Genomic DNA, 26,995 nt, shown 5'->3' with positions numbered 1-26,995 from the left:
TGTGGTGACACCAAGTGGGCCTCACAGGACCCAGCCCAGGCTGGATGGCAGCACCACATGGGAGTTCCTGGAGCTCGGCCCTGCCATAGCCCCGACCAAGCCAAATGCGGGCCCAGGTGGGGCACTCCTCAGCCCTGGGAGCTAGAAGAGGCAGGAACGATCCTGTTCCAGAACCTCAGGAACAGCTGGCCTTGCCCACACCCTGATCTCAGCTGCTGACCTCCAGGGCTGTGCAAAAACAAATTCCTGCTGCTTTCATCCTTTGCTTCACTGGCCCCAGGACCTTCCCACAGACTGGATGTCAGTCTGGTCTGACCCAGAATGCTCCTCCTGTTGTCCTTGGGCTCCAGGAAGAAAGGTGTCCATGGGGAAACCAGCTCTGAAGCCAACGGGAGGCTCTCCCAGGGACGGGCTCACTGCCTCCCTGCATCCCTGCCCCTGAGAGGAGGGCACTGCCCCACCCTGAACAAAGGGGCAGGCTGCTGGATCCTCGAAGCCAGAGGGGAACAGGGGGACGGGGTCGGGGGAGATGCTGATGTGCAGCCCACAAAATGAAATGTAGGACAATTAAAAATGCACTCAGCTTAGATTTCAGAGAACCATTTCCAGACTGTAAATACCATACCTGTCATTAAAAATGTATTTATGGTGACCACACAGGAGCATCCTTGGGAGGCTGGGGGTGTGTCCACTGAGTGTGGCTGTAATACGTGCGGGCTCCAGGCACGGGCTCCACCAGCCCCCATCCACACAGGCCTTGAGCAGCAGATGGCAGAGGGGTGGCATCCCCATGCAAGACCAGTGGCAATCTTTCCATTTCTGGGGACACTCACACAGATCCCAAAATACAGAGGGCGCGAGCCGGTCATGCTCGCAGGGGAAAGTGTGAGTGGCAGGTAAACACACAAGTGGCTCACCCTCGCCAGGAACCCAAGGGACGCCAAGGAAAGGGGTCATGGGCCATGGGGCCCAGGGGTGCGGGCCTGCCTGCCAGGGGGGACCCGAGCACCTGCTGAAGGGACCCAAGCGCCCGCTGGGAGCCGCTCACCCTCGGGCTCCCTCTCCGCCCAGGGAACTAAAGGAGGAGGAAAGAGACACATCTACGGGTTTTATGGCGACGGCATGTCAGAAGGAACGCGCTCCAGGGCGAGTTCGCGGCCACGGGGCACGCCGACGCGGACACCGGCCAACGGGGCCCAACTGGAAACAGATGCGCGAAGAAAGGAGACTGTTACTCACATCTGCTGTATAAATACGTCCACGTGAGAAAGATAAACAGAGGAAGGGACGGTGCTGGACGGGGAGAGGGGCGATCCTTCCTGACATGACTGATGCCTTTGCATGTATTTTTAATAAAGGAGAGGAAGTGTCTGTATGCAGACAGTGACGAGCAAGAACACGGAGGATTAAAGTCTGTTGATTTGCTTCAGAGAAAAACGAGATCAAAACCATTCCCATTCTCAGGACGTTTCGGGTCACATTGCCCGGCCGGCCACACTCTCCCAGGCAGGGCCAGGGAAGGACCTGAGGCTCTGGGAGAGCAGGAGCCCCCGCGGGAGCAGCCCCTCTCTCAGCTTCTCTACTTGCACCCCAAGAATCTGAGTCTGGAGCCCATAAGCAAGAAGTCCTGGCCCCCACTGTGCTACAGGGCTGGCCCAGATCCACCTGTCCCCGGCGTGTCCCCCACGAGGATAGGCAGCAGGTGCTAAGTACACCCCACAGCTCTGACCCATGGGTACAGATCACACTGGGAAGGATGGTTCACTGTCCACACCCCCGTCTGCTCCATGTGCTACCCGCTGAGACGCTGCAGAGAGCAGAGGAAACCCGGACTCTGGACAGTCAGCGGGGGCTGAGGAGGGAAGAACTACCCCCAACACACCCTTCAGACTCGGCTGGCATGCAGCAGGCAGGGCCACCGAGGTGGCCACAGAATTCTGTCTTGGGGAAGAGAAGACTCAGGTGCCTCTGTTCACTTTGTAGCCCGGGGGATGTGTCCCGGGACCATTCACCTAGCAAGGGGGATCGCCCTTCCCAGGGGCCTCGCCCTGACACCAGTCGTAGAGCACAAACCCTCGGAGGGCTGCAACGAGACGTCACTGGGACCTTAGGGCTCAGGCCATCATCCACGCTCATCCCAAATGCTGAGCACCTCCCCCAACACTGAGCAACATTGTTCAAAGCCCTCCTACCTCTCCTTGGTTGGGTGAGTTTCTCCAAGGCGCAAGATGAAAATCTACCAACGCAGGAGGTAATGGGGGGGTGGACATAGCAGGACAGCATGTGTCCTCTTTTTTTTTTTTTTTTTTTTTTTTTTAATTTATGATAGTCACAGAGAGAGAGAGGCAGAGACATAGGCAGAGGGAGAAGCAGGCCCCATGCACCGGGAGCCCGATGTGGGATTCGATCCTGGGTCTCCAGGATCGTGCCCTGGGCCAAAGGCAGGCGCCAAACCGCTGCGCCACCCAGGGATCCCCAGCATGTGTCCTCTTCGCAGGATGTTGACTCCTTTCCCTGAGGCTGGAAGGGGATCTGGGGGCACGAGGGGCCAGGCTGGGGAGTCTGCAGGGTAAACCCGCAAATCCACTGCCCAGAGGAGCTGGCTAGCAAAGGCGCTCAGGCTAGAGGGGTAAGAAAAACCGCAAGGCGGCTTGAGTGGCTTAGTCCCCAGATGTGGTGCCATCAGCACCACCAGTGACCAAGCCAGCTGGCCCCCAAGGAGACCCCATCCCTGGAACAACAAGGAAAGGATCCAGCCTGAGGTGTCATTTCAACACCTGCCCAACCCATTGCAGAAATCCCCAACAAGAACCAACAGAATCAATCCTCAAGCCCCTGCCCTGGAAGCAAAGCCAAAAGCCAAAAATCAACTCAAGGGAGGCTGCACACAAACAGGAGTCCTGATGAGCAGGTTTGGGTGTTGTTGTTGTTGTTGTTGTTGTTTAATAGATTCCAAATAGAAAAGTGAATTAATTATTACTTGAGAAACATATCTTGAAAACCAAAAGGGCTCAATGCCCAGCAAATGTGGGAGCGGCGAGAGGCGCTTGGAGGAAACAGGATCCTCGCCCCAGGAAAGGCTTTGAAATGACAGCCCAAGAGGCTGGGAGCCGCCCTTCCCCCTTCCTGGGAGAGCAGGTGTAAGTATGGGGGACAATAGCAACCCAAATGATTTCTCCAAACCTCCTTCTTTCCCACCTCATTTAAGACATCACAGGGGCTACTTCATGTTCTTGGGCTGAATTCACATCTCACAAAGAAAGAGAGCCCCCCCATCACCGGTCGGTTATTTATTTATCAAGCTCTGCAGCTGAACCAGGAAGAAAGAAACACATCTGGACAATGGGGGGAATTGGCGTATTTGGTGGACCCCGGGAGCTGTGTCTGAAGTCCAGGGCACGCGCGCGAGGGCATTTGTGTGCTGACCTGAATTCTCAATGCAAACCCTCTTCCTCTGGGGAGGAGAAAAGGAAGAGGGGAGGAAAACCAGAAAGAAAAGAAGGCCAAGAAGCTTTCTGAAGGGCGGTCTCTTCTCCGGGGCTGTGTGTGTGCCCACTGATGAAACCCTTGATCACGCTCCATGTCTCCGACACGCATTTTGTAGCCAAAGGGAAGTTGTAAGAACATCCACTCACAGGGATGCTCCAACTGGGTGTTGCTGAGTGGGGAGAGGGAGTCTCGGCCCTCAGCCCTGGGAGACATATGGGTGCATACGGAGAAAAAAACCCACGGTCAGGGTGACTTACCGCCACAGAGAACTTTCCAGAACTTTCCCCATGTCTGCATGGTAGTACTTCGTCAGGATCAAGATCACCTGTGGTAGCGACAGAAATAGAGAAATCAGTGAGTTTCAAGGCTCTGAGTGAGGGATATGATGACGCTGCCACCCCCGCCCCCAGGATTTGGGGTGTCATGTAGAGCATCAGCAGGCCGGGCCTTTCTGTCGGCCTCCCTGGGGGCCGGGGAGGGGGCTCCAGCCCCCCTGCAGCAGAGCGCCTATAGACACAAGACTTGTGTCTGCTCTGAAACCCCATTCCGCTCTTCACGGTGACTTTGGGAACATCCCAATCCAACCAGGTCCACCCGGTAGCCACCCCTCAGCAGGAAACATTCAAACCCAGCTCTGGGCCATCACAAACTGTGGCCAAAGGGACAGCCGAGGGGTGGCCCCAGGCTGGGCAGAGAATGCATCTGACGAGGCTTCTGAAGACGGGGACGGGGAGACCAAGCTGAGGCCCAGCCCGTGACGGCAGGGCCTGGTAGGGCCGAGGACAGCCGGACACCTGCACCCCATCCTCGGCACACGCCCCAGGCCCCACGCTAACAAAGCCTGTTTCATCTCACGCCCCTGCAGAAATCTGTTCCTACTAATGAAAATAAATGTGTTCAAGAGCACCCAAAAGTTCTCCCAAAGCACAGAAAGGACGTGAGGATTTGCCTGCCCAGCGGGGAAAAACGCCTTCTCCCCAATTACTTCACAAGCCAATGCATTTTCCCTGAACATCAAATTTCATTTCACTGCTGCCAATCCCTATTAGCGGCTCCTAACACTCCCGTTGCCATGGGAACCCCGGGAGGTAACCGGGGAACACCCCCCTGCTCCCAGCAGAGCCCTGAGCCCGGCTAATCTGGGGTCACCACACTGGCCGTCCCTGAGTTTGGTCTCTTGCCGCCAGCACAACCTCCTCCGCTCTCGGTCTTGGGGGCGCAGCTGCCCCCCAGCCCCCTGGCCTGGCCTGGCTGATCCCCCTGGTGCTGTGATCACCAGGGAAGGCAGGAGGAGGGGACGCCACCGGACCGGACAGCATGCGTGCAGGAGGCAGCGATGATCAAAAACAAAGCCAAGGCCTCCCTGTCCGCGGAGGCGCGAGGGCCCCGCCTTGCTCGGGAACAAGGCAATTTTCTCCTGCCAGCTCTCGGGCTGCCCGAGCCGCGCGGGAATCCTCTGAAGGCCGAGGGAGACAGGCGGAGTGACAGGGCCTGGACGTGCAGGAGACAAGCGTATTTTTAACCTATTGATTTATATTTTATAGTCTCGCCGCTCCCAGAGGGGATTTCGAGGAGCCAGAGTGTGACAGCTGGAAGGGACCTCAAAGGCTGTTTCATCCAGCCCATCCAGGGTGAAATCCTCCACCCAACATCCTTAGCAAGCCCCAGCTGTCCGAGCCTTGCCCACACACCTCGAGGGGTGGGGAGCTCACCCCCCTCACGTGGTACTCGGGTCCTCCTGCGGGCTGAGCTCCTTGTCCAGGGGCTTCTGCTGCTGGAACTCTCTCTGCCCTGTGGTCCATCTCCCAGTAGGACCAGTGCCCCTCCCATCCCCTTCTGGGCAGGGCTCTCCACTCATGCCCACCCCAGTCACTCTGAACACCAACTCCACAGGGCTTTTGCACAAGCTGTTCCTCATCTTGGGATCCTCTTCCCACCACGACCCTTGATTCCTTGGATAATTCTAAGCGATTCTCAGATCTTAGTCTAACTGACGTCACTTCCAGGAAGCCTCCCAGGTCCCTCCCCTGGTTCAGTGCCCCCCACACTTCCCCAGACCCTGCAGTCTCCCCTCTGGCACCACTCATGAGGCCTGTTTCAAGGCCTTTGCGGGAGGGAACAGTGCCGGGCACAGCTCCTGCGGTCTAACGTGACCAGGGCAATGAAGCCAGGAGAGGTGTGTGCCCCAAGCAAGGACCCTGGCCCCCTGCTCTGGCCATCCACTTGCAAGCCACTCTCTGCCAACACAAGTACACATTGTTGCCCACTCTTTGTGCCAGGGGACTGAATCACTCTGCTGGTATGACCTTAACCCATGAAGCTGATGAGTTTGGGCTCCAGAGGCCAGGGACCGGGGCCGTCCTTGCCCGGAGCTCAGACAAGGAGCCACCCGAGACGGGTCAGCCCTGGGGGAGCCCGGCAGGCACCCTTAACTCTGCAGCTGGCCACAGAAGGAGCCCTCTGCTTTGGGGCCGGCCCCTCCAAGCCCAGCGTACCTCCGTTCCCCACCCTACAGAGCGAGGAAGCGATACCCAGCTCCCTCCGTGACGGCCAGGATGCCGGAGCCAGCAGCGACCCAGAAGGGGCCACGTTCTCGCTCACACGCACTGGTGTCGGCTCTGTCCCCAACCCACGTGCCGCACCAGGTGATTCAGTTCACGCACATCAACCTTCTTTACACCTGGGACCCAGGGGGCAGCTCCTGTCATCAACCCCAGGACAGAGAAAGGAACTAAAGCAGAGTGAGCACCAGCACTGCGTGCAGGAGAACAGAGCCTGCAAGCCCCCAGCCAGCGGCCGTGGGAGCCCGGGGAACGCGTCCTGGGCCCAGGGCCCCGAGCCGCCAGGCTGAGGCCGGGCTCCACCATCTGCGCCGCTGACACGGTGCTGAAACTCTCACAAGTGTTTGAACAAGGGCCCCATGTTTTCATTACTTTTTGAAAGTTGTTTCAAAGAACTAAAAAGTACGGCCTGCCCTTCTGGGGATCCTCAGCTCACAGCTTTGGAAATGAAATATCCCAGGAACGCCTTTCCAGCGGTTGGCATGTTACTGCAAGTGCTGGGGCGCTTTGATCCGGGTGGGAGAAAAATCTGGAACGGGAGCTGGGTGGGGCTTCTGTGTCCTGGCCGTAGCCAGCAGTTTCCTCCCACCTAGAGGCTGCCTGCGCCCACTGTCCACACGACTCCTTCCAGAGAGTCAGGAACATCCAAGGAGAGAACAAGGATAGGGAACCACCCCTGCAGAGGGTGGACGGGCCCCTAGGGTCCCACGGCACCCCTGCGCCTCCTCCTCTTACTTCCAGCCCCCCAGGCCCTGGAGGTGGGATCACGATAGGGGCGCTGTCCCGACGCCCTGGAGGCAGTGTCACTTAGGTCCAGCCAACCCGTGACCCCAGGAGAGAAGCCAAGCTCTCTGGACTCCCCAGACCTGCTCATCCTGAGGCTGCTGGGCTGTGGGCCCCTTCAAGGAGGGGACGTGGTCTGCTTTGCTCCACCCCAGATTCCCAGGGCTCAGCGCAGAGCAATAGTTCACTAGTACTCGTCCAGTGAGTGAATGAATATCCCTGCCCAGACGCAGATCCAGGGAGGAGACGGTATCTGTCCTTCAGGCCGTCGCCACAGCCAACCGCAGCCAACCCCTGCTACCCCAGATGCCGGAACCCTCAGAGCCCCCCTGTCTGGACCACCCTCGCTCTCTGACGCCTGCAAACACTGCCCGAGGGGAAAGAACACACCCCATTCTTGGGGCCCACAGCTCTTCACCAAGATGCCTGTCCAACCCTCAGGAGAGGAAGCTCCAGGACTCTGGTGGGGTGAGCCCACCCTCCTCCCAGGGAGAGCACATATGAGATGTCCCCAACTGCTGCATGACACAAGCAACCAGGGTCAGGGGGCTGGTGTGTGACCTGAGCAGCCCCCCGTTCCCCCCACCGACTCAGGACAGCCTGCGCTTGATTTAATGCTCTGCTGTCCCTATCTTGAAATTCCTAAAAATGTTTAAACAAGGGGGCCCTATGTTTTCATTATGCATCGGACCCTATGAAGAGCGTAGCTGGGCCTGACATTCCCCAGTCAGAGACCCCTCTTGCCTCTCGAGGTGCTGGAGAGAGAGTGTCTACAGGACACCCAGTTCTACTGAGCCCATTGAATCTCATCTCCCTGGACAGGGAAGCAGGAGGACAGGCCAAGGTCGGGGGCTGGAAGGAGCCCGTGGGAACTTAGGATGGCTTCATCCAACACCTGCCTTTAGAAATGGAGAAACACATTCGGAGAAATGAAGGATATTCCCAAGGACAGGCCTAGTTCCCAGAGATCCCTATCCAAGGCCCCGGGGTGGCTTCCAGGGACAGAAGCCGTGGGCCCCACCAGCCTGCTCCTCTGTGGAGAGGCAGCCCAGGGCTCTCTCCCCTGACTCATGCAGAGACCCTCTGCGGGTAGCAGGGCCTCGCCTCGACCACCATCAGCCTGCCTCCTGCCCACCTGCCCATGCCACAAGTCAATTCCAGCCCCCAATGGTACGTCACTGCCCCTGGGACATACAACGTGCCCTTCACTCCTCTGCTCAGTGAAGAGCCTATAAAAACCACTTAGAAACAAGGCACGGGGTCTGTCCTCCAAGATCCTGCAAGAGGCTCATGGAAACAGCCCTGCGGTTGGAGGAAATCACACCAACCGGCAGAGGACCCTTAAGTGGCATCAGCAGACCTGCCAGTCTGAGAGGAGGCTCGCTCAGGGGAGTCTTAGTGCCCAGGGTTGCTGGAGGCCAACGGCATGATAATGAACATCTCCACCTGCAAACGGCATCCGTCCTCACCAGGTGCCCTGGTGGCACCACCTCTCTAACAAAATCAAACAGAACAGAGGGTGCAGTACGTGGGGACAACCCTGGCTGCCTGAGTCTCGGTTTCCTTATCTGTGAATCAGAGTGGACTCAGGTAGGACCTCACAAGGCTGCTGGAAGGGTGATTGTCCACCCACTCGGGCTTAGGCCAGAAATCAGAGCACAGATATCCCGGGGCCCAGGCCCTCTCTCTGTGAGCTGCTACGGCACGTTTCTAGGTCAGCTATTTCTGCATCCTGGGGGCGGAGGGGGGCTTACAACAGCGGCTCCGATTGAGGTTCTGGGGCCTCCTATGAAATGCCAGGCCTCTGCCCGTGGTCAGCAGGCAGCCAGGCTCCACTTGGTCATGTGGTCATTAGTGGAGACACAAGTCCCTCGTGCGGGTGGATCACTGAGTCCTGTGCCTTCCGAGGGCTCAAGAATAATCCCAAAAAAGTATGAAATACTCAGGCTCAATCCAACTGTCAATCAATGAGCACACTGCACACACTCATATACACACACAGAGGCAGCAAGCGTTCGGGCTCTATGGTGAACTCTGAAAATGGACTTCCCATCAGAAACAGGGGAAATGCAGAGGGGATCCATGAGGGTCAGGCCCGTGAGGCCCCAGGAGGCCCCCTGCACACTGATGTCCCCCAGGCCAGTCAGGACAGGGCCGGCCCATGACAGGGCGAGCCGAGGTCCCTGCTGCTCATAGTGGGGTCTGCAACCAACCACGCACATTTCCCTGGAGCGCCTAGAAATGCAGAAGCTGGGTGAGGCCCCACCCCAGACCTGCTGGCTCAGAATCTGTGTTCTAACATTAATGTTTAAGAAGCCACACTGGCATATCCTTGTCCCCAGAAAGGCCTGGGTCTGCATCTATTCACGCCCATCAGGAGCTGTATCTCCTCCTATCACTTAGGACAGCCCCGTCCTCTCTATCCTCATGCAGTTGACCTGTCTCCTGTTGACCAACAACAAACACACGCCAACTTCAGACACACACTCACCGCCATGACTCTCAGTCACCCCAGGGCTTTTGCACATGCTGGTTCCTGGACTTACCACCTTTCTGCCCCTCTGCTCTGCCTCCCTCTTGCTCTTTCTTAAAACCTCTTCCTGGGATCCCTGGGTGGCGCAGTGGTTTAGCGCTTGCCTTTGGCCTGGGGCGCGATCCTGGAGACCCGGGATTGAATCCCACATCGGGCTCCCAGTGCATGGAGCCTGCTTCTCCCTCTGCCTATGTCTCTGCCTCTCTCTCTCTCTCTCTCTCTCTCTGTCTCTCTCCCTCTATCAGAAATAAATAAAAATTTTAAAAAATTAAAAAAAAAAAACCTCTTCCTCCTGAAGCCTCCCCAGCCACCCCAGGCTATGAGCTCCAAGAGGGCAGGAACCAAGTCCGCCTCTATAGGCACATTTTCCCGAGCCTAGCCAAGTGCCAGTACATAGTGAGGGTCTGATAAATAACTGCTCAGTGATTATTCAGCAACAGACCAGCTCCAAAGAGCCAGGAATGAGTCCTAGTGTGGCCTCTCCCTTCCCCACCTCACCTGTCCACTTTTGCAGGTGTGGAAGTTGATGCTAGACCATGCACAACATCTTGTCCCCTCAGAACACCGAATGCATGGGCTTAGGAGCCCACCTAGGACTGAGGCCCAGAGAGGGGAGGACTCCAGACCAGGGGCACCTGTGGACCCCCATCCCTGGTCTCCACAATGCACAGGAGGGATGCTGAGGATGGGAAGGTCAGGGTCTGCTACCACGCACCAACTGTCCCAATTACATGGACAAACACACAGAGGAACAGTGCCATAAAACAATGGCCCCAAGGTCACACAGCTGGCACTTCCACATGGCATCATGTAAAATACATGAGGCATCAAGTATTAGGAAGAGAAAATGGAGGCCAATGAACAAGGCAGAGAATAAGATGTTTTATGGTGACGTTGAGTATTCATTCAACAAATGGTCTTATCGCTCGCTGTGGCAGGCACGAGGATCCACAGAGAAGCAGCAGCCAGGGTCCCAGTAGCCACAGGCACCCACTGTCCCTTGGGCCTGTCGATGATGACATTCCCTCCACACTCAGGCTTCCAGGATGCTCAGAAGAGCACCATCAAGATGTGTTTCACGGTCCGGAAACACACGTTCACGCACAGAAGGGGTAGAAGGCCACCCACGCTGGGGAACCTTCGCATACGACGTGTCGGAGAGATGGGAACACGCATGCACATAAAGGGATACATTCCATCTGGATCTGGGAGCCAAGGTCCCATCCTGGGTGTGCCTCTGTGAGGGCCTGATCCAGCTCCGCACCTGATGTCCTGCTCCAGAAAAAGATGAGACTCTCCGAGAGGCCACGGGCTCTTCCTGGGGCCGCTGGTTTCACCTGCACCGCCCTCCCACCAGTCATGTCCCACTGCTTGGGCAAATCCTCAATTCACTCCCTGCTCCATCCCTCCCAAGCTCACCGGGAGGCAAAGGTGCAGTGCAGAATGGGCATCAAAAAGCTTCAAAAATGGTCAGTTGTGATCCTGGGGTGGGGGGGGGGATGGGGGCACAGTGCGGGGAGGGCTGATTACCAAACTCTTTAGAGGGAATCACTTTTATTCCATTCCTTGAAAGAGAAATGACCCAAATACTCACAGCGATCAGGGAAATGGACCAGTTTGTCTTCTGCAAGCGTAAGAGCTCTGCAGCTGCACCTGTTCTCAGGATATGCCCCGCCCCCACCCCAGGCCCCAGAGGGACAGGACGCAGGCGAATTACAGGGAATGAGGCCTGTGACTTGGCCCCATAGGTGGGAAGTGACTCTCGGCACAGGCTCGGTGGCCACACAAACATCCCACGCCGGACCAGGAGGCTGATTTATGACGGGTGGTGAGGGAAGGTAAGGGACATCAGGATGGCCTCCCTCCTGGAGGCTCCCGGGGCTGGTGACCAGGGCACATCCATGAGATGGCAGCTTGCTGGCCAGCCCTCATGTGAAGCCCGAAGGCAGCTTCCCTGCCCTGAGCCCCAGCATCCTCACCTGCCCTGGGGGATGACGGAGGGAGGCCTCAGCAGATTTGACACCCCAACAGCTGAACTGTTCTTGGAGGAGGGCATGTCGTGAAGATGAAGACCTCCCACCAGACAGGCCCTGATGTCACTCTACCTGTACCTGGAAGGATGCCAGTGCTGGGCATATAGAACGACCAGAAGGAGCTCCAGAAGGAGCCTCCTTCCAGGACCTTAGGCATGCTCCTGATCAGGGTATGGAGATACACCCACAGTGAAGCCAACTCCCAACAGCTAACAAAAACACAGTCTGTTGACACCCTGGCCCAGCGATGCTACTCCCGGGGAGCTATTCTATAGATGTCCTTGTGCATATGGAGTGATGGATGTCCAAAATCGTTTCCTGTGACACCGTAATAGAGCCCGGAAATAAGTGGCACGTCCGCCGAGAGACCAGGATAAACAGCCTGCAACCAGCCACCCTTGGGAGCACTGTGCAGCCGTACCAAAGAGGGAGGATGCGCCCCTGACGACTTGGACAGGTCCCCAGCACCATGCGCTCAGTTATGGGGGCCATGGGAAGAAGAGCACAATGCCACCCCGCTGTGTGAACAAGCCACTGGATTCCTGTACACTTCAAAAGGGTTAACACAGTGAATTTTACATTACTCGAATTTTATCTCAACTGAGAAACATGAGAGAGGATAGGATCTGTAGCCAAGTTCACTTGAAGCTGCACAACAATGCGCCGGATGGAACCGTGGCCACTTTCGGTGGTGGAGGGGCCGCAAGAAGGCGAGGCAGCTCTCGCTGGAGGCCGTGGGCTGCTGCTGACACTGAACTTTGTCACCTACTGGGTGTTCACATCTTGGGCGCATGCGCACACTGTGTCCACACACATGCTCTGCTGTGCCGTCGTCCCACATTCACCACGCGCGTGAGCTCCAAGAGGGGACCTTCTCCCTCCTGCCCTCCAGACATGAAAAAGACACTCATGTTCATGCTGGTGAAATTGGCACCCATGTGCCAGTCGAAGACTAGACCCTGATGAATGCATTCAGTTGGCATGCAATAAATGTCCACTGAAGGCCACTGGAGAAACACAATCCTGAGTCAGCGGTGGCTGGGCTGTGGAGGGACACAGGAGGTGTTGCACCAGGTGACAATGCACTCAGGCAGGGTCACCCTGACCAGACCAGGCTGTGAGCCCCGATGCAGAGGAAGGGCTCTCAATGCAGGGGAAGGGCATCGGACACCCCCACCACCTCTGCCCTACGCAAGCAGACACAGCACAGCATACATTCCCATCCTTTGCTTCTCCCTACAGCCTTGCAGGTCAGCACCATCATCCCCACTGCCCAGGTTAGCAGCAGAGGTGGGAATGGCAGCAGTGCTGCCCCGAGGGTGCACCTAAGACAGCAGAGCTGGAAGCAGACAGGCTGGTCTGAGGCCAACACTGCAGATCGTTCTGGAACAGCACCCTGTGGAGCTCTCTCTAGGCTGAACAAAAGAGGAGGGGGCTTCCTGCTGACCAAGCATGCTGGCCTTCCCCTTTAACCAGCAGTCAGGGCTGGCCCTCATCCCCAGAGCCCCAGGAAGGCAGTAGGGCTCAGCTCCCTTCACCCAAGAGGCCTCCTATATGAAGAAATCTATTCCGTTTAAGGAAATGGGTTCTGCACTTATCTACCAGGGTGAGGAACCTTGTTTCTCTCTGCCAGAGACTGCCTGGGGGAGGGGTGGGAATCTGCTTGGCTCAGAAAGCCCCATGGCAGGTGCTGCTTCTTCCAGGGCCAGGCCTTGGTCAATCCCAATGCCTCCCTGCAGACACCACAGGCTGCTGGCTTGGGCTGCCAGAACCACCCTCATTCATGCTCGCCACCCTACCCCAGGATCCTCACCCCTGCTCCCTCCACTCCATGAGGCCTCCACGGTTCTCTAAGCTGGCAGGATCCCCATGGACCCCAAGACCTCCCTAAGGTCCTTACTCCCAGATGTGTCTACTCATCAAAGTGGCTGCTAGTGTGAGGCATCGCCCTCTCACAGAATCTCCTGCAGAGCAGAGAGCCGAGGTCCTCCTCCTGAGGCAGCATCCCAGCCCCCTGGCTCCAGGCTCCTCTGTGGATCCTGGGGGACTTCACCGAGACCACTACATTCCTGGAGCCCTGAGGGTCTCATCTGGGTCCTGGCTTTACAGCATATGAGTTGTGTGTTCCTTGGTGTGGCCCCCAGGCAGCTCAGGCTCCTCTGACATGGGGATGATGGTGCAGGCTTTACAGAGCTGGACTGAGATGAATGAGCGTGGTGTGTCCATGGCGAGCACAGCACTCCAGGTTAGGGGGGTGGTTTGGGTAGAACTTTGTTAGCAATGCACCTGAGGCAGTCTAGGTGAGGTGCCACCGCGGGTACTGAAGTGCCCGGAGGAGCTTTTGTTCAACCTCCCGACTCACCACCTCAGGCACATCTGCCCACCCCTTGCTCCTTCCTCCTCCTCCTTTCTCTCCTCTCCACCACTCAGAGGGTACCACCATCCTCCAGGACGTCTCCAGACTAAGCTGCCAGTGTTTGATTACACACACTTTTCCCACACCAGGCATGAGCTCAAGCGTGATATCTTTTGGGCTGGGCCCCCTCCCCTCACCACCTGCTGCGCCCCTTGCGCAGGGGAAGGCACCCATCCTTGGAGCTGGTCCAGCCTGAGTGTGATTCTTTATACACTGTGGCGTCCCCCTTTTGCTCTAGTGTCACCTCCCTGTCTCCAATGGCCACACATCCCTGAGAGGCTAGGATCCTAAGTGGGCTACCATGTCCAAAGGGCCTGGCACCTTGCCTGATGCTGAGGGAGGCCTGACAAATGACTGTCCCGTGCCCCCTCCACAACCAGGGTGAGAGGCCTGGCTGCCCTCAGTGATGCCATGTCTTGCTCTGAGTCACCCGGGCCCTGACGGGACCCCTTTCTTCCACAGAGCGTGGACCGGTTGTTCGCCTGGGCAGCCAAGGCCCTGCAGCTGCCCAGTTTAGGACAGAGGCCAGGGGCTACCCGGCAAGCTTGGAGTTGGATCTGGTTCCATCTCGCTGCTGGTGACCCCACAACCCCTTCCCTGCCTCCCACATGCCTAGGAAAGTCGGGAGAGAGCGGCTACTGTCACTGGGAACAGGGGAGGGTCTGGGACGGTCAGGGAAGGAAGATGTCTTCTAAAAGCAGAAGGCATGAGGCCACTCTAGAAAGGTCCCCACTGCAGAAGCTCTGGCCAGACAATGAGGGGGTCCCAGGATAGCACCCTGGTGGCCTGGGGAGAGGGAAGGAGGGCTTCTGATGAGGGTCTAGGGTGCAAGGACACTTGAAACCCTCCCTTCCAGGAGGAATGGAGGAGAATGTACATGAAGGAGATGGGCAAGCAAGGCAGGCAGGGCGTTGTAGACACGAGCGCCAGCTTTAGCCCAAACGGAGCGTTCTCCACAAGGGGGTCTGCGCCAGGGTCCTGGCTCCGGCTCCATGGTGGTGGTAGAGGTTACACCCAGCTATCTGCACTATCTCTGTAACTCTGTGCTGTGATTTTAAAATGACATGTTATAATAAGAAAGAGAGAGACTTGAAAGGCACGTCTCCCCAATGCAAACAAGAGAAAACAAAGCAAAGCCTCGCCTTCCCCCAGGACCTCGGACGTGCCTCACAAAGAGGCCCCAGAGACACGGCTGGGCCTGCAGCCACACTCAAGCCCCCTCCCCAGCCAGCCCCGTGGACAGAGACCAAGACCCATCACACACCCGCAAGGACGGCCGCAATGGTGGGCTCCCTCCACACGATGGGAGGCCCTGCCCAGTGTCCCCAGCACGTGGGGACCAGAAATGGACAGGAATGTAAGAACCAGAAGAGAACAAAAGGAAGAAAAAACATCTCACATAAGCCACAGGCTTGAACACATGACCCTGCCCACTAGGGACCATGGCCCTCTCCCTGGGAGAAGCCAATAAGATGCAGTGTCCCTGGGGAAGGGCCAGGGGCATTCTCTTCGTCCCTGTAGTGTCCACACTGGTGGGTCCCGTTACCCAGAGCAGCAGGAGTATAGACGCCTGCAGAGATGTGTCGCCAAAGCCCCATTCCTTCACACAGCTGGGCTTGGCCTCCCCTGGAAGGTATGGCTTCCAGGCTCAGTTCTGGCTCCCAGAACACAGCAGAAGCCCTGTGTGTCACCTGCGTGCCTGCGCCATGAAAATCTCCTCTTCATCACCACCGTTCGTTACAATAGCACTGGATCACTCTGTCCTGGCCCAGCACTAAGTGATTTATGGACATGACCTCCTGCAACCCTCCCCACAGCCCTGGTTACTGGGAACCAGCCCATCCCCATTTTGCAGATGAGGATGCTGAGACACAGAGAGGGAGGTTCTGTGCCCCAGGTCACACAGCTCAGACATGGCAGGGCTGGGCCTGGAGACTGGCCTATAGAAGGAAGGCCTTTACCCTATGCACCCCAGTTTAGCACAGCAGTGTGGGGACAGGGGACAGCACACCCGTCCAGCTCTGGCTCCCAGAAGAGCCGGAAGCTGCCTCTCCCACAGTGGGCCAGCAGCGGGCTGCCTTGGCCTTGGCGGGTCCTGGCCCGGGCCAGAGTGCAGCAGCCCCTCCCCTGCCGTGAGCTCACTCCATGTGACCCTCAAGGGCCCCATGAGGCCTTCCATCAGACTTGGCACAGGCTGTTTTACAGTTCCAGTTTCAGACCGCAGCCTGGCCGTCTGTCACCACTCCTCTGAGAGCCCTCGTCAACCCAAACGCCACATTAAGAATGATTTATTTTCAGGCTTCAGAACGACCACACAAACTGACCAACTCCCAGGGGTGTCCTGAGTGGGGGCCGTGGCGCCATCCTCACCTCCGCACCCACACAGGCAGGAAGGAATGAGTGGGGCGAGGTTAGATCACGCCCACCAGGCATGATGGACAGCTGTGTACCTTGAGCAGGCCCCGCCCACTCTGCACCTGTGCTCTCCACCTCCCCCGCTCTCCCTCCACTCCAAGGGCCCACCAGCCATCAGCTTGTACCCCTGCCATCCTTGGCACCCCCTGCCCCTCCTCATCAGGCACATCTGTACTTCTAGAGGGGCTCCCCTCAGGCATGTCTGGAAAGACTTCCAGAACCCTCTGCCCACCTCCAGTCAAGGCTGGTGCCCACAGACCCTGGACATGGTGAGTTGAATGCCACCCCCCAATAGATGTTCACCTGGAGCCACTGAATGTGACCTTATGTGGGGAAGGGGACTTTGAGGATGTAATTAAAAGTCTCGAGACGAGGGACCCCTGGGTGGCTCAATTGGCTAAGCATCCGACTCTTAGTTTTGGCTCAGGTAATGAATGATCTCCAGGTCCTGGGATTAAGCCCCGTGTCGGGAAGTCTGCTTCCCCCTCTTTCTCTCTCTGCCCCTCCTCTTGCTCTCTCTCTCTCAAAATAAATAAATAAATCTTTAAAAAAAAATCTCAAGATGAGATCTCCTGGAGTGGCCTTAAATCCAGTGACAAGTGTCCTTACAAAGCAAAGAAGAGATGGTCCTTGTGGAGGAGGCCACAAAGACCGAGGCAGAGACACGGGTGATGCTTCTCCAAGTCCAGGACCGCCAAGGATCACCTGCAAACTCCCAGACACCAAGCGAGAGGCCTGGGAGGGAACACACCCTGCCTGCGACCCCTGATCCGGGACTCCTGGCCCCAGAGCTGGAAGAGGAAAACCCCTTGGCTTTGATCGCCAGTCTGGGGTGCTTTGTTGCAGCTGCCCAGGAAGTGCACGCATTGGATCTCCCACAAGTGTGGCTCATCGGCCTTTCCTGTCCTTTCCCCCCAGACAGCAGCCTCCTGGGGGAAGGGCCACAGGTGTCCATCTGTGTCTCCAGTCCCCACGTGGGATGGATGGATAAGCAGCTCTGGATTGGGGGGCAGGAGGGCTGAATTAGGTGTCCTCCCCAGGCCCAGCTCTGGGAGCACCTTGAAGCCCACCTTGGGGCTCAACACCCAGCTGCTTCCTCCGCTCTGGTTCCTCAGCGGGGACCACCTGTCTTCCTCTTTGGTGTAGGTCAAATCACATCCTGCCAGAAGAGGCCGGAGGCCTGACCCCTGACACCTGGGAGTGTGACCTTATTTAGAAATAGAGAAATATCAGAGGTCACCGGGGTGGGGGGCTCCTAATCCAATATGACCAGTGTCCTCACCAAAAAGGGAAGTTTGGACACAGACACACACACTGAGGGAAGGCAGTGTGGGGACGCGGGGAGAAGACGCCCGACCATGGCCAAGGGATGCCTGAAGCCACTAGACGCTGGGAGAGACGTGGCGACCATTCCCCGCTGGGCCCTTAGAGGGAACCAGCCTTCCCACACCTCCCGGACTTCAGCCTCCGGAGCTGGGAGGTGATACATTTCCGCCATTCAACCCCTCAGTTTGCGGTGACTTGTTACGGCGGCCCGAGGAGGACGCTGGTCCGGGCACACACCCATTCTGCAGATGAGGACAAAGAGGCTCAGCCTGCTGGAGGTGACCTCGCTGGGAACCCCAGGGCGGGGTGGGAGGTGCCTGATTCCCACTGCCCCAGATGGGAAGAGGAACGGGGAGTCTCCCAGGGGCAGCCGGGCTCCCGCCTCCCAGAGCCCTGGCCCCATCCCGGCCGTGCCCGCCCGGCCAGCAGGTGAGAGCCCAGCCCGCATCAATCAGGCAACCCTTCACAGGCGCCAAGCCTAATGTTTAAAAAAAAAGGGTCTTGAGAAGTAAGCTTCAAAAAGATTCCTATAAATCAAAATCAGTCAGCAGAAAATAAATGGAGAACGTTACCCCTCTGTGGAAAATCGGCATTTTACATCTAAGCTGTTTAAGGGATGATGTGTATGTTAATAGATGAGTCCTGGTAGATTTTCCCACCGTGGCTGTGCTTTGAAAATACGATTTACTCTCCATTTCTAACAACCCGATTGGACTTTACCCCACCTGTCACTCCTAAGTCACCGTAGGGAAAATTATTAGCGAAATTGCAAGATTCTTATTCCTTCCTTCCTTCCTTCCTTCCTTCCTTCCTTCGTTCATTCGTTTTTGCTGTTGCTCTTCGGAACAATGCTCTCCTGCGTCTACCCAGAAGAGCTGGCATGTCTCAGACCTGTCTGTGGCCACATAAAGTTGACTGGAAACACCGTCACGTGGGTGCATCTTCTCTCCACACTGAACGTGCCCCGGGGTGTCTCCTGCAGGACGGTGGAAACTGCTGGTCCTGTTTTTAAAACAGAAATCCCTCCTGCGAGGCTCCAACACCCTGCCCCTCCTCCCTGCCCGTCCCCAGCCAGAGGACCATATGTTCTTCACTTCCAAGAATTTCTCTTAGCAAATGCTGCTGTCACGTCAGAACAGAGGCGCCCAGAACAAAGGAAATGCAGGTGGTGGGAGGCGAACCCTTGGCTGCATCCAACTGGCAGGGCCGAGATTTTGGCCACAGCAGCCCCTGAAAATGTCCTGTGGCTTTAAGGAGTCCAGACAGGCTGGTCCCTGAAAGGTCCATTTCTCAGGAAAGCAGGGGGCCTGGTGGGCCAGATACCAGCCTGGAGAGAAGCCACTTGGGGCCCATCTGAGCTCTGCAAAGACTAATTTATCTTCTTGAGAAAGCCAGTGGGAGAGACCAACAATGAAAGCCAGGCCCTGATTCTGGAATCCGCCCCTCTTAGCCATCTGGGGTGCAAGATGACTTCTGGGGGCCCGAGGCACTTTGGCATTTCATGGGCTACTTCCTCCATAAAAAAAAATATTGACAATTATATTTTATGGCTGCACTTGTATAAAAAAGAATACATTCGTATTATATATCAAAACATTTCCTTGACCTAAAAATTTACTTTTCTTCTTCTGATTCTAAAGGAAATTAAAACATTTTTGTGGATGCCTGAATGTCCTGGGGGCCCTGGCATGGAGCCTTGAGTCTGCAGGAGACACAGCCCCGTGGCCTCCCCCAACCAGCCCACTAGAGTCCAGCCCCCACTCCCCTGCCTCAGCCTGGCAGCACTTGCCCCCCTGCATGCCAGACCTGCAGCCTGACCCCCGAGAGCTCCCCTTGCACACTCTTCTCCAACACAGAGGTGTCACAATACCCTCTCCCCTCCCTCAGAACGCTGACTCTGACATTCCCTCTGGGAGGGAAACCTGTAAAGAATCCCAGGAAACCCACTAATGTATAAGCACACTAGCAGAACTGTCCACCCCATTTCAAGGTTTACAGACCAGGCGGGGACCCAACCAGTCTATGGGGCCGATAAGCCCTTCCCACCCCCCTGACAAGGCAGGAAGAAATCTACCCAGAGCTCACCCCAAGGGAAACTGCCAGGCTTGGGGCCCTTCTGGTGGGCCGGGTCTCTGGCCTCACTAGGCCAGCCATTCAGTCTGGATTCAGCCTGGAAATGTCACTTGGGAACGCACTTCACAGCCTATGGTCATGCCACATAAAGACACACGAGGATGATGACACCCACCCCCAGCACAAGCACCATGGTGTCTCATGCTGCCCAGATCCACTCACTGGCAGTCAAGGCCTGGAGACCGAGATACCCATCATCCAACCCCCGGCTGGCTCTTTAAGGTCTGGCTCACCCCACTCCTTACCCTAAAATTCCTCTCCCAACCCTGCAAGTGATATCAACCACCCTTCAGGGCCCCTCATATCTCAGACCTTCCCAATGACTCCTGTCCTTTGCCTTGGCTCACTTCCTACCTTGTACCCCTAACTCCTCATTCCTCCACTGTTTACCCCCAGAGGCTCCTCAGCGGCCAGCTCTGAGCCTGGCCCCCACACGCCTGGGATAGGGAGGTGCTGGTGCAGTGAAGGGGGCTTGTCCCATCACCACTGCTGACTGTATCACACCTTGCCTCCTCTGACGGTTCACAGTTGGGGTCTGTCCCCTCTGCTCTGAAGCCTCCTGAAGCACAAGGACTTGCTTGTCCTGCCTCCCCAGCACCTGGCACACAGTAGGTCCTCAGGCTGCATGTGGCTGTGGTCAGAACTTGTGCAGCTGCATTGGGAGTGCCTTCAATGTCACCTCCTGGGAAAGGTGGCCTGTGATGCCGCACGGCCTTGGGCACAGCCCACTCCCCTGGGGACACATCTCCCAGCTTGGTGGCCCACACGTCTGTCTGGAAGTCCCCATTTCAGATGCTCTCAGCTGGGCTCGCAGGTCAACAGTCATCCCATTTGAACGGGACCAGGGACCACACTGCCAGTGTCAGAAGGCAAACAGCTCAGGAAGGCCCGTGTCAATCACTCCAGGCCCACCTGTGCCATCTGTATCAGATTCACCCATTAGGAGCTTCGTTTTTAAGGCTTTTTTTAATCAATTCACTTCTTTTACTCCAACAGAAAACTTCACATTATTTCCACAAGGGATAGCTAGCATCGCTTGCCTGAAAGCTGCACAGAAGACAACATGATGAAGACCCTTCATTCCCTCCTACCACACACGCACGGCCTGCCCAAGACGAGCCAGTGGACAAGCCATTACTGTCAGCATGAAAGAGGAAGGAAACAAGACTGGTGACCCCTCCGGGGCCCTCAGGGCCACTGGGGCCTCTTATCCTGGCTCCTCCCTGGCTGCAGGAGTGCCACACTTTGGGAAATATCCAGCATCTCTGAATGCAGAACTCCCCACCTCCGCTTCCTCCCTAAGCCCCAAACACAACCCAGGAATCCAGTGATGGGGAGCTCACTACATCACAAACGCAGCTCCAACATAACAGGGAGCATCAGGGAGATTGCCGAATGCTCTCGGCAACCCCAGCTTCTGTACAAAACCAGGCTGACAACAAAAGCCCAGCCCCTCCCTGTGGATGCTATTTCTGTAAAGCCAAAAAGCCGTGGGGGCTCACAGGCGAGATCCGTCTACATGGGCAGTGATTCTCCTCAAATAGAGCCAGGCTTGTGTGGGGCTCAGGTTAAGGCCCAGCTCCCGGGCGGGTGTTAAGCTGTCTTTGAGCGTGGTGACCGTGGCCTGCGCAGGCCCTTATCTGGGCTTTCCAACACATAAGCAGCCACGACCGCCTTGGCCTTGAGGAGGCTGTGCCCTGGAGGGGATTCTCCTGGTCACGTCTCCAGAAACTGCTTCCTGAGCATTCTCGGAGGCTCGCACCCTTTCTGGAAGTGGCTGTTGGGAGAGATCTTTGGGGGCCTGTGAGAGGTGTACCCGGTCTCCTAAGCCTGTCCCCAGCAGGCAGGGCTCCGGTGGCCAGAAGGCAGGGTGCAGCCAGCAGAGTGGGAAGGGTCCGGCCCTGAAAGACGCCCGTCATCACAGTCATGCTGTCATTATCAGAGGTGAGGTACTTCAAGAAAAGAGCTCTTAAAATAACATTTGGCGATTTCTAAAAAGCAGATTTCTACAGCTGTCCTCACCATGTTTTCTAAGCACACCATCGTCTGAGAGACCGCAAGACTTTCCTGGAGGTCTTAGTGTAAATCTGACAAACGAAGCAACATATCCCCAGCTCAAAAAGAGTGCAAGGACCTCAGGATCTGGGAGGGGACTGGGGGGAGGGGGGGTCCTGCCCTAGTTTAGCCAGCCCGCTGGGCAAGCTGCCCATCTATAAAATGGGATACCAGTAACACCCAAGGGCCCTCTGTAAGACGGATGCTCACTGGGGCACCTAATGCCATGCAAGTGTCACCTGAAGATGGCACAGTCTCATTCATATGTCACTACTCAATCGGCAGCACCCCAGCCCAGCAGGCTTTTAGCTCGCATAGCTCCTATGACGGGGCACTCTCCACCATCCATAGCCCCTCTGCATGTTTAGCTGAACCTGTCTCCCTGTGTCGGTCCCAGCTATGCCTGGTGGGACCACACAGGCCGCGTCTGCTCCCTACGGCCACCCTGCAGACCCAGCAGCAGCCCAACAGCCTCTCCCCTGCCTGAGGTCATGTCACCCAGCTCCTGATAACCTTGTACAGACCAACAGAGCAAGGGGTAAACCACAGCCTGCATGCAATTCCTTATTTTCACAGCTAGTCCACGTGGAGAGCTGCCCTTTCTTGGATTTGTCCCTCTGACCCAGCATCCTCAGCTACCCTCCCAGACACAGGGCCAAAGGGGCAACAGGATTCTGTGAAAACCACACACTTGTGTTTGAGTGAGGGTGGCTGCCACACAGATTACACTTAATCAGACAAAGATGGGCTGTGTATGCTACTGGAGAATTCAAAAGGGGTTTGACCAAGAGGCTCTCCTTTGCTGCCTTGGTCTCAGCTGAGGGCAGTTAAAAATGCCAAGAATTAGTCTGTGTCTACACTAAACAAGGGGGCAGGATGAGACATGTGACCCTTCCTATGAGACTGTCACAGAACCAGCCCACACTCGGGTTGGCCGGACCTGGGTCAATCCTCAGCCGCCAGGCCTATCTGAAGGTGCAGTGTGCCCGGAGGGAGCGATGGCGTGAGCTAAGCCTGGGGCACTGGTATCCTCCAGCAGTGAGGAGGGAGGCACCCCAAAAGGTGCTTTAAATGATCCTAACAGAACCCCACAGCGACAGACATTAGCCAGGAGGGAAGTGACCAAGTAAACCTGAACCGAGACAGGAGGCTTTATTCAAGATCATTCTCATCAACCAAATTGCCTCTACTTTCATGGTCACGAAGAGTCCCCATCTCCTCGCATTTGTATTTGATATAAATACGCCTGTAATAAATAAACATGACCCTGGCTTCTCTTAAATATTTCAGGGTAGCCTAAGGAATTCTAGTTCAAAGAAGAGGGAAAACCATATACATGCATACCCTTTGTCATGAAAACTGGGGTATATTTGTCACTTGTTGGAGAGTAGAAAATGATGGCAAGGTTGGACTTCCGGACACAGACGACAACACAGCTTCTTTTTCAAAATCTTTGTAAAGACGTTCTCCCCAAGGTGAAGTCAGCACATCTCCCTCCGAAGGATGGGGACACAGAGGATTCTGCTGGGACCCGAGCATATGGCTGCACTATACCTTATGTACATCAGACACAATGCTCCCTTCAGCAGAGCCACTTGTCATAGAACAGACCTGTCAAGTCAGGCTCCACGTGTAAACCTCCCGAGCCAATGTAACTAAATCACAAGCTTGGCACGTCATTACCAGCTGCGGCGGAGGGCACCCTACTGTCCTGGGTGCAGAAGTACCCCGCCGCCAGCCATCACGCCGGGCTGAAAACAGACCCATCTCCATCAACTTGACAAAGACAAAAAACTTGAATTAAGAGCCCTGTCTAAAATTAACAGTGATGGAAAGTTAATGATGGAGCAAATTTGGCAGAACTATTTCAACAGCATCACGATATGGTCCCGGCTTTCAGATGGGGAGCTGGAGTGATAAATGAGTGCCGAGCTCCAGCTGAGACCACAGCCGTGCAGCTTTGTGTGAGATGCTCCCTTTCTCCAGAACCAGACCCTTGGTAGGAGGTCCAATCTGTCACCCCCGTCTCTGTCCCCAGTTCTGGGGCCGGCCTAACACATCTGCTTGTCAACATTTAAAGCTCATCTTGGTGCTGTTTACTTATAATACTAAGATGGGAAGCAACGCCTATTGAGTGAAACTTTCTATAAGCTGTAGTGAAACTGTTTTACTCAATCAGCAAACACAAAGCACTGGGGCAGGGGGTGGGGGGGGGGAGACAAACAATGATCTGAGAAAATAGTCATGTTGTAATATTACATGAAAAAATACTTGAAATTCTACATATGGCAGGTCCTCCATTGCACTTCCACACCCACACTCAGACCCCACCTGGCACCCAGTGGGTGAGCAGCAAATCCCTCATAATTGAACTTGGAATGTCCCACTGTCTCTTTGCTATAACCGTTGAGAGGTTTATATGCACCTATGGACCCACAAAGATGTGGACAGATGACAGATACACAGTCACACGTGCAGGAAGCCAACCAGACGGAAAGCATCTCAACACAGAAATGGTGACCTCTGGGTACAGTAATGGTTTTCTTTCCTCTTTTGCACATTTGCCAGGTTTTCTGTAAGAATGCTTTATATTTATAACCTTGGGGGAAAATTCTGTGACAAAAGAGGTCACATTTGTGACAGCTGCACACGGTACCAAACTCTGTCCAGAGGGGCTTTCAAGCCGCCAGACGTGCACAGCTCCATCCTCAATGGAGCTCCTACTACACGCGAGACTTGCCTCCATGTATTCTCACACCAAATCTCATGAGCACCTGGCTCAGGTGTTCACATCATAGCACTTATCTGGAACTTTCCACGCTATGAGCATTCACTCAGTTTGATCTGCACACCAAGCCTGTGATTCAGTACAATGACATTTTGCAGCTGGTGCTCAGAGAAGGTAAGTAACTTGCACACAGTGATCAGTGGTCAAGGACGAGAGAAAGGAGCTTGCACAAGACAGCAGAGGAACCAGGTCCCCCGACACAAACTATACACGTGTATTCCTGACCACCACTCTGCGGACACATCGTGATTCTCACGGTCAGGCATCTCTAAGGGGTCTCGGGTTGGTGGGTGTCGACTGCAGCGCAGTCATTGCAAGCTGGTGTGCAGTTTTGTTTTTGCTCCAGGTACAGTGGCTACTCCCACTTTTGTGAAGCTGACCCAGGCTGGTTCTGCACAGCCTGGCCTGACTGGAGAGGCTTCTCCGTGCCAACCCAGGTCAGGCAGTGGGGTTTGGCCTCCCACTCATGCTCACCACTACTGTTCACAAAGAACTGGACATGTTGTGAGGCAAGGACTCCCACTAACTGGCCCAGCCAAGCCCTTGTCTCAGAAACCCAGTGTCCACCAACAGCTCTACGAGGCAGCAAGGAGGTAAGGCTGTGCAGGTTTTTCTGCACCCAGAGCATGGCCCACAGAGCTGGCCTTGGTGCTCCTAGAATTTTCCATTCATCATCTCAATAAGACACTGATAAAAATGCCTGATACCCTCATTTGATGACTCTGCATCCCCACGCTTGACTCAAGGAGTCAGAAAACATACAGTCATTCCATCTGAAACTGAGTTTCCCCTTGATCAGAGTAGTGAGCTCCTCATCACTAGGGGTGAGCAAGCAGAGGGGGATGACCTAGTCAGGATGCTGCAGGGGGTTTGTGTAAGCAGGAGCTGGGCAAGGGAGCCAAATGGGCCCCCAGCACCTCTCACACACCACAAATTAGCCAACACATTGCCTTTCCTCATCACTATGCCAGGAGCCCTGATGGGGATGTGAAGATTTTGCCAGCCATTTCTTTATGAGGATCATTCCATTCCCAGTCCAGACTGGAGATTTGTTGATTTGTCTGTGACAAAATCCCAACCAAACACAGAAGTCCCCACTGTAAAGGTGAGCTCTGGGTGGGTTTTCCCAGGTCACAGCTTTTCCCAGCCTTGCATACTGTCCACTCAGGCAGAGAGGCAGGCAGGAGCATAAGATGGCTGTAGAGTCAGGGAGACACTGTGGGATTTAAGGGGACTTGAGCCAGTGTCCCCATCAGGGACATGACACAGAGCTACAAGGGCCACCTCTGAATACTTCCAGCAAATGTATGGGCTTCTCAGCAAGGAGGGGCCTCCACCCCAGATGGCCACCAAGACACTGGGCTTGGCCTCATCAAGCCCTGAGCCATGCATGGTCACAACGAATTTGGCCAGAGGGTGTGCACAGAGGGGTAGAAAGTGGGCAGGGCAAGCCATTCCATCTGGAAGACCAATGCCCAATTAGCGGCTGCCTACATGGCAACCAATTTGCATTGCAAAGGGAGAAATCTGGGTGAAGTGAGCTGACCACTCAGACCTGGAGCCAATGAGAGCTCAGCTGTCCTCTGCTTTTCTCCTTCCTTCCCCTCTCAGTTGGGCTAAGATCATTTCCACACCACGGGTCTTAATGAGCCAACCCCATCCTTCTTCCAAGAGAGTCCCCTTATCTATTTCCACTCCTTTAAAATTCATCACAAATTAATCAATTAATCATTAATCATGGTGTTTCCAACAAATGGTGCTGGGTCAACAGGACATATATCTGCAAAGAAACCAAAAGCAAAACAAAATCCAAACCCCAACCCTTACCTCACACCATAGACAAACATCAACTCACGATGGATCCTAGACCTAAATGGAAACTCTAAAACTATCACAATTCTAGAATAAAACCAGGAATAAAATCTCTGTGACTTTTGGTCAAAATTCTTAGAAAAGACACAAAAGCACGGACCCTAAAAATAGACATACAGATAAATGGAACTTCATAAATATTAATACACAAATGACACTTAAAAAACAGAAAAGACAAATCATAGACTGGGAGAAAATGTGTGCAAAAATACACATCCAACAAAGGATCTGAATCCAGAACATAAAAGGGGCTCTAACAATTTGATAACACAAGCAATGCAATAAAAAAATAGCCAATAACATTGAACACTTGCTGTATCTAAGAAAAGATGTGGATGGCAAAGAAGCACATGAAAAGATGCTCAATGTCATTAGTTATTAGGGAAATGCAGGTCAAATCACAATGAGCTAGATCAGCACTCTTATGAGCAGGCTGAAATTTAAAAATTGACAAAACCAAGTGCTGACAAGGATATGGAATAGCCAGGCCTCTGGCTCCTTTGTGGAAGGAAAGCAAAATGGCACAGCTACTTTGGACACAACTTGCTTATAAAGTTAAACATATTCTGCCCTGAGACCCAGACACCCCAC

The 26,995-nt window shown here is 55.2% G+C and overlaps 1 protein-coding gene across 1 annotated transcript in view; it reads right to left on the bottom strand.

Annotated features, from left to right (window-relative positions):
- The window catches only part of SORCS2 (sortilin related VPS10 domain containing receptor 2), a 459,133-nt gene that overhangs the window by 273,140 nt on the left and 158,998 nt on the right, over nucleotides 1-26,995 (bottom strand). Inside the window, exon 2 of the mRNA XM_038533096.1 lies at nucleotides 3,747-3,814. Within this exon, the coding sequence (XP_038389024.1) occupies nucleotides 3,747-3,814 (68 nt within the window). The remainder of the gene's footprint in view (nucleotides 1-3,746; nucleotides 3,815-26,995) is intronic.

This window comes from Canis lupus, chromosome 3, assembly GCF_011100685.1.
Source record: "Canis lupus familiaris isolate Mischka breed German Shepherd chromosome 3, alternate assembly UU_Cfam_GSD_1.0, whole genome shotgun sequence".
Lineage (NCBI taxonomy): Eukaryota > Metazoa > Chordata > Mammalia > Carnivora > Canidae > Canis > Canis lupus.
This window is presented reverse-complemented; position numbering and strand designations above follow the sequence as displayed.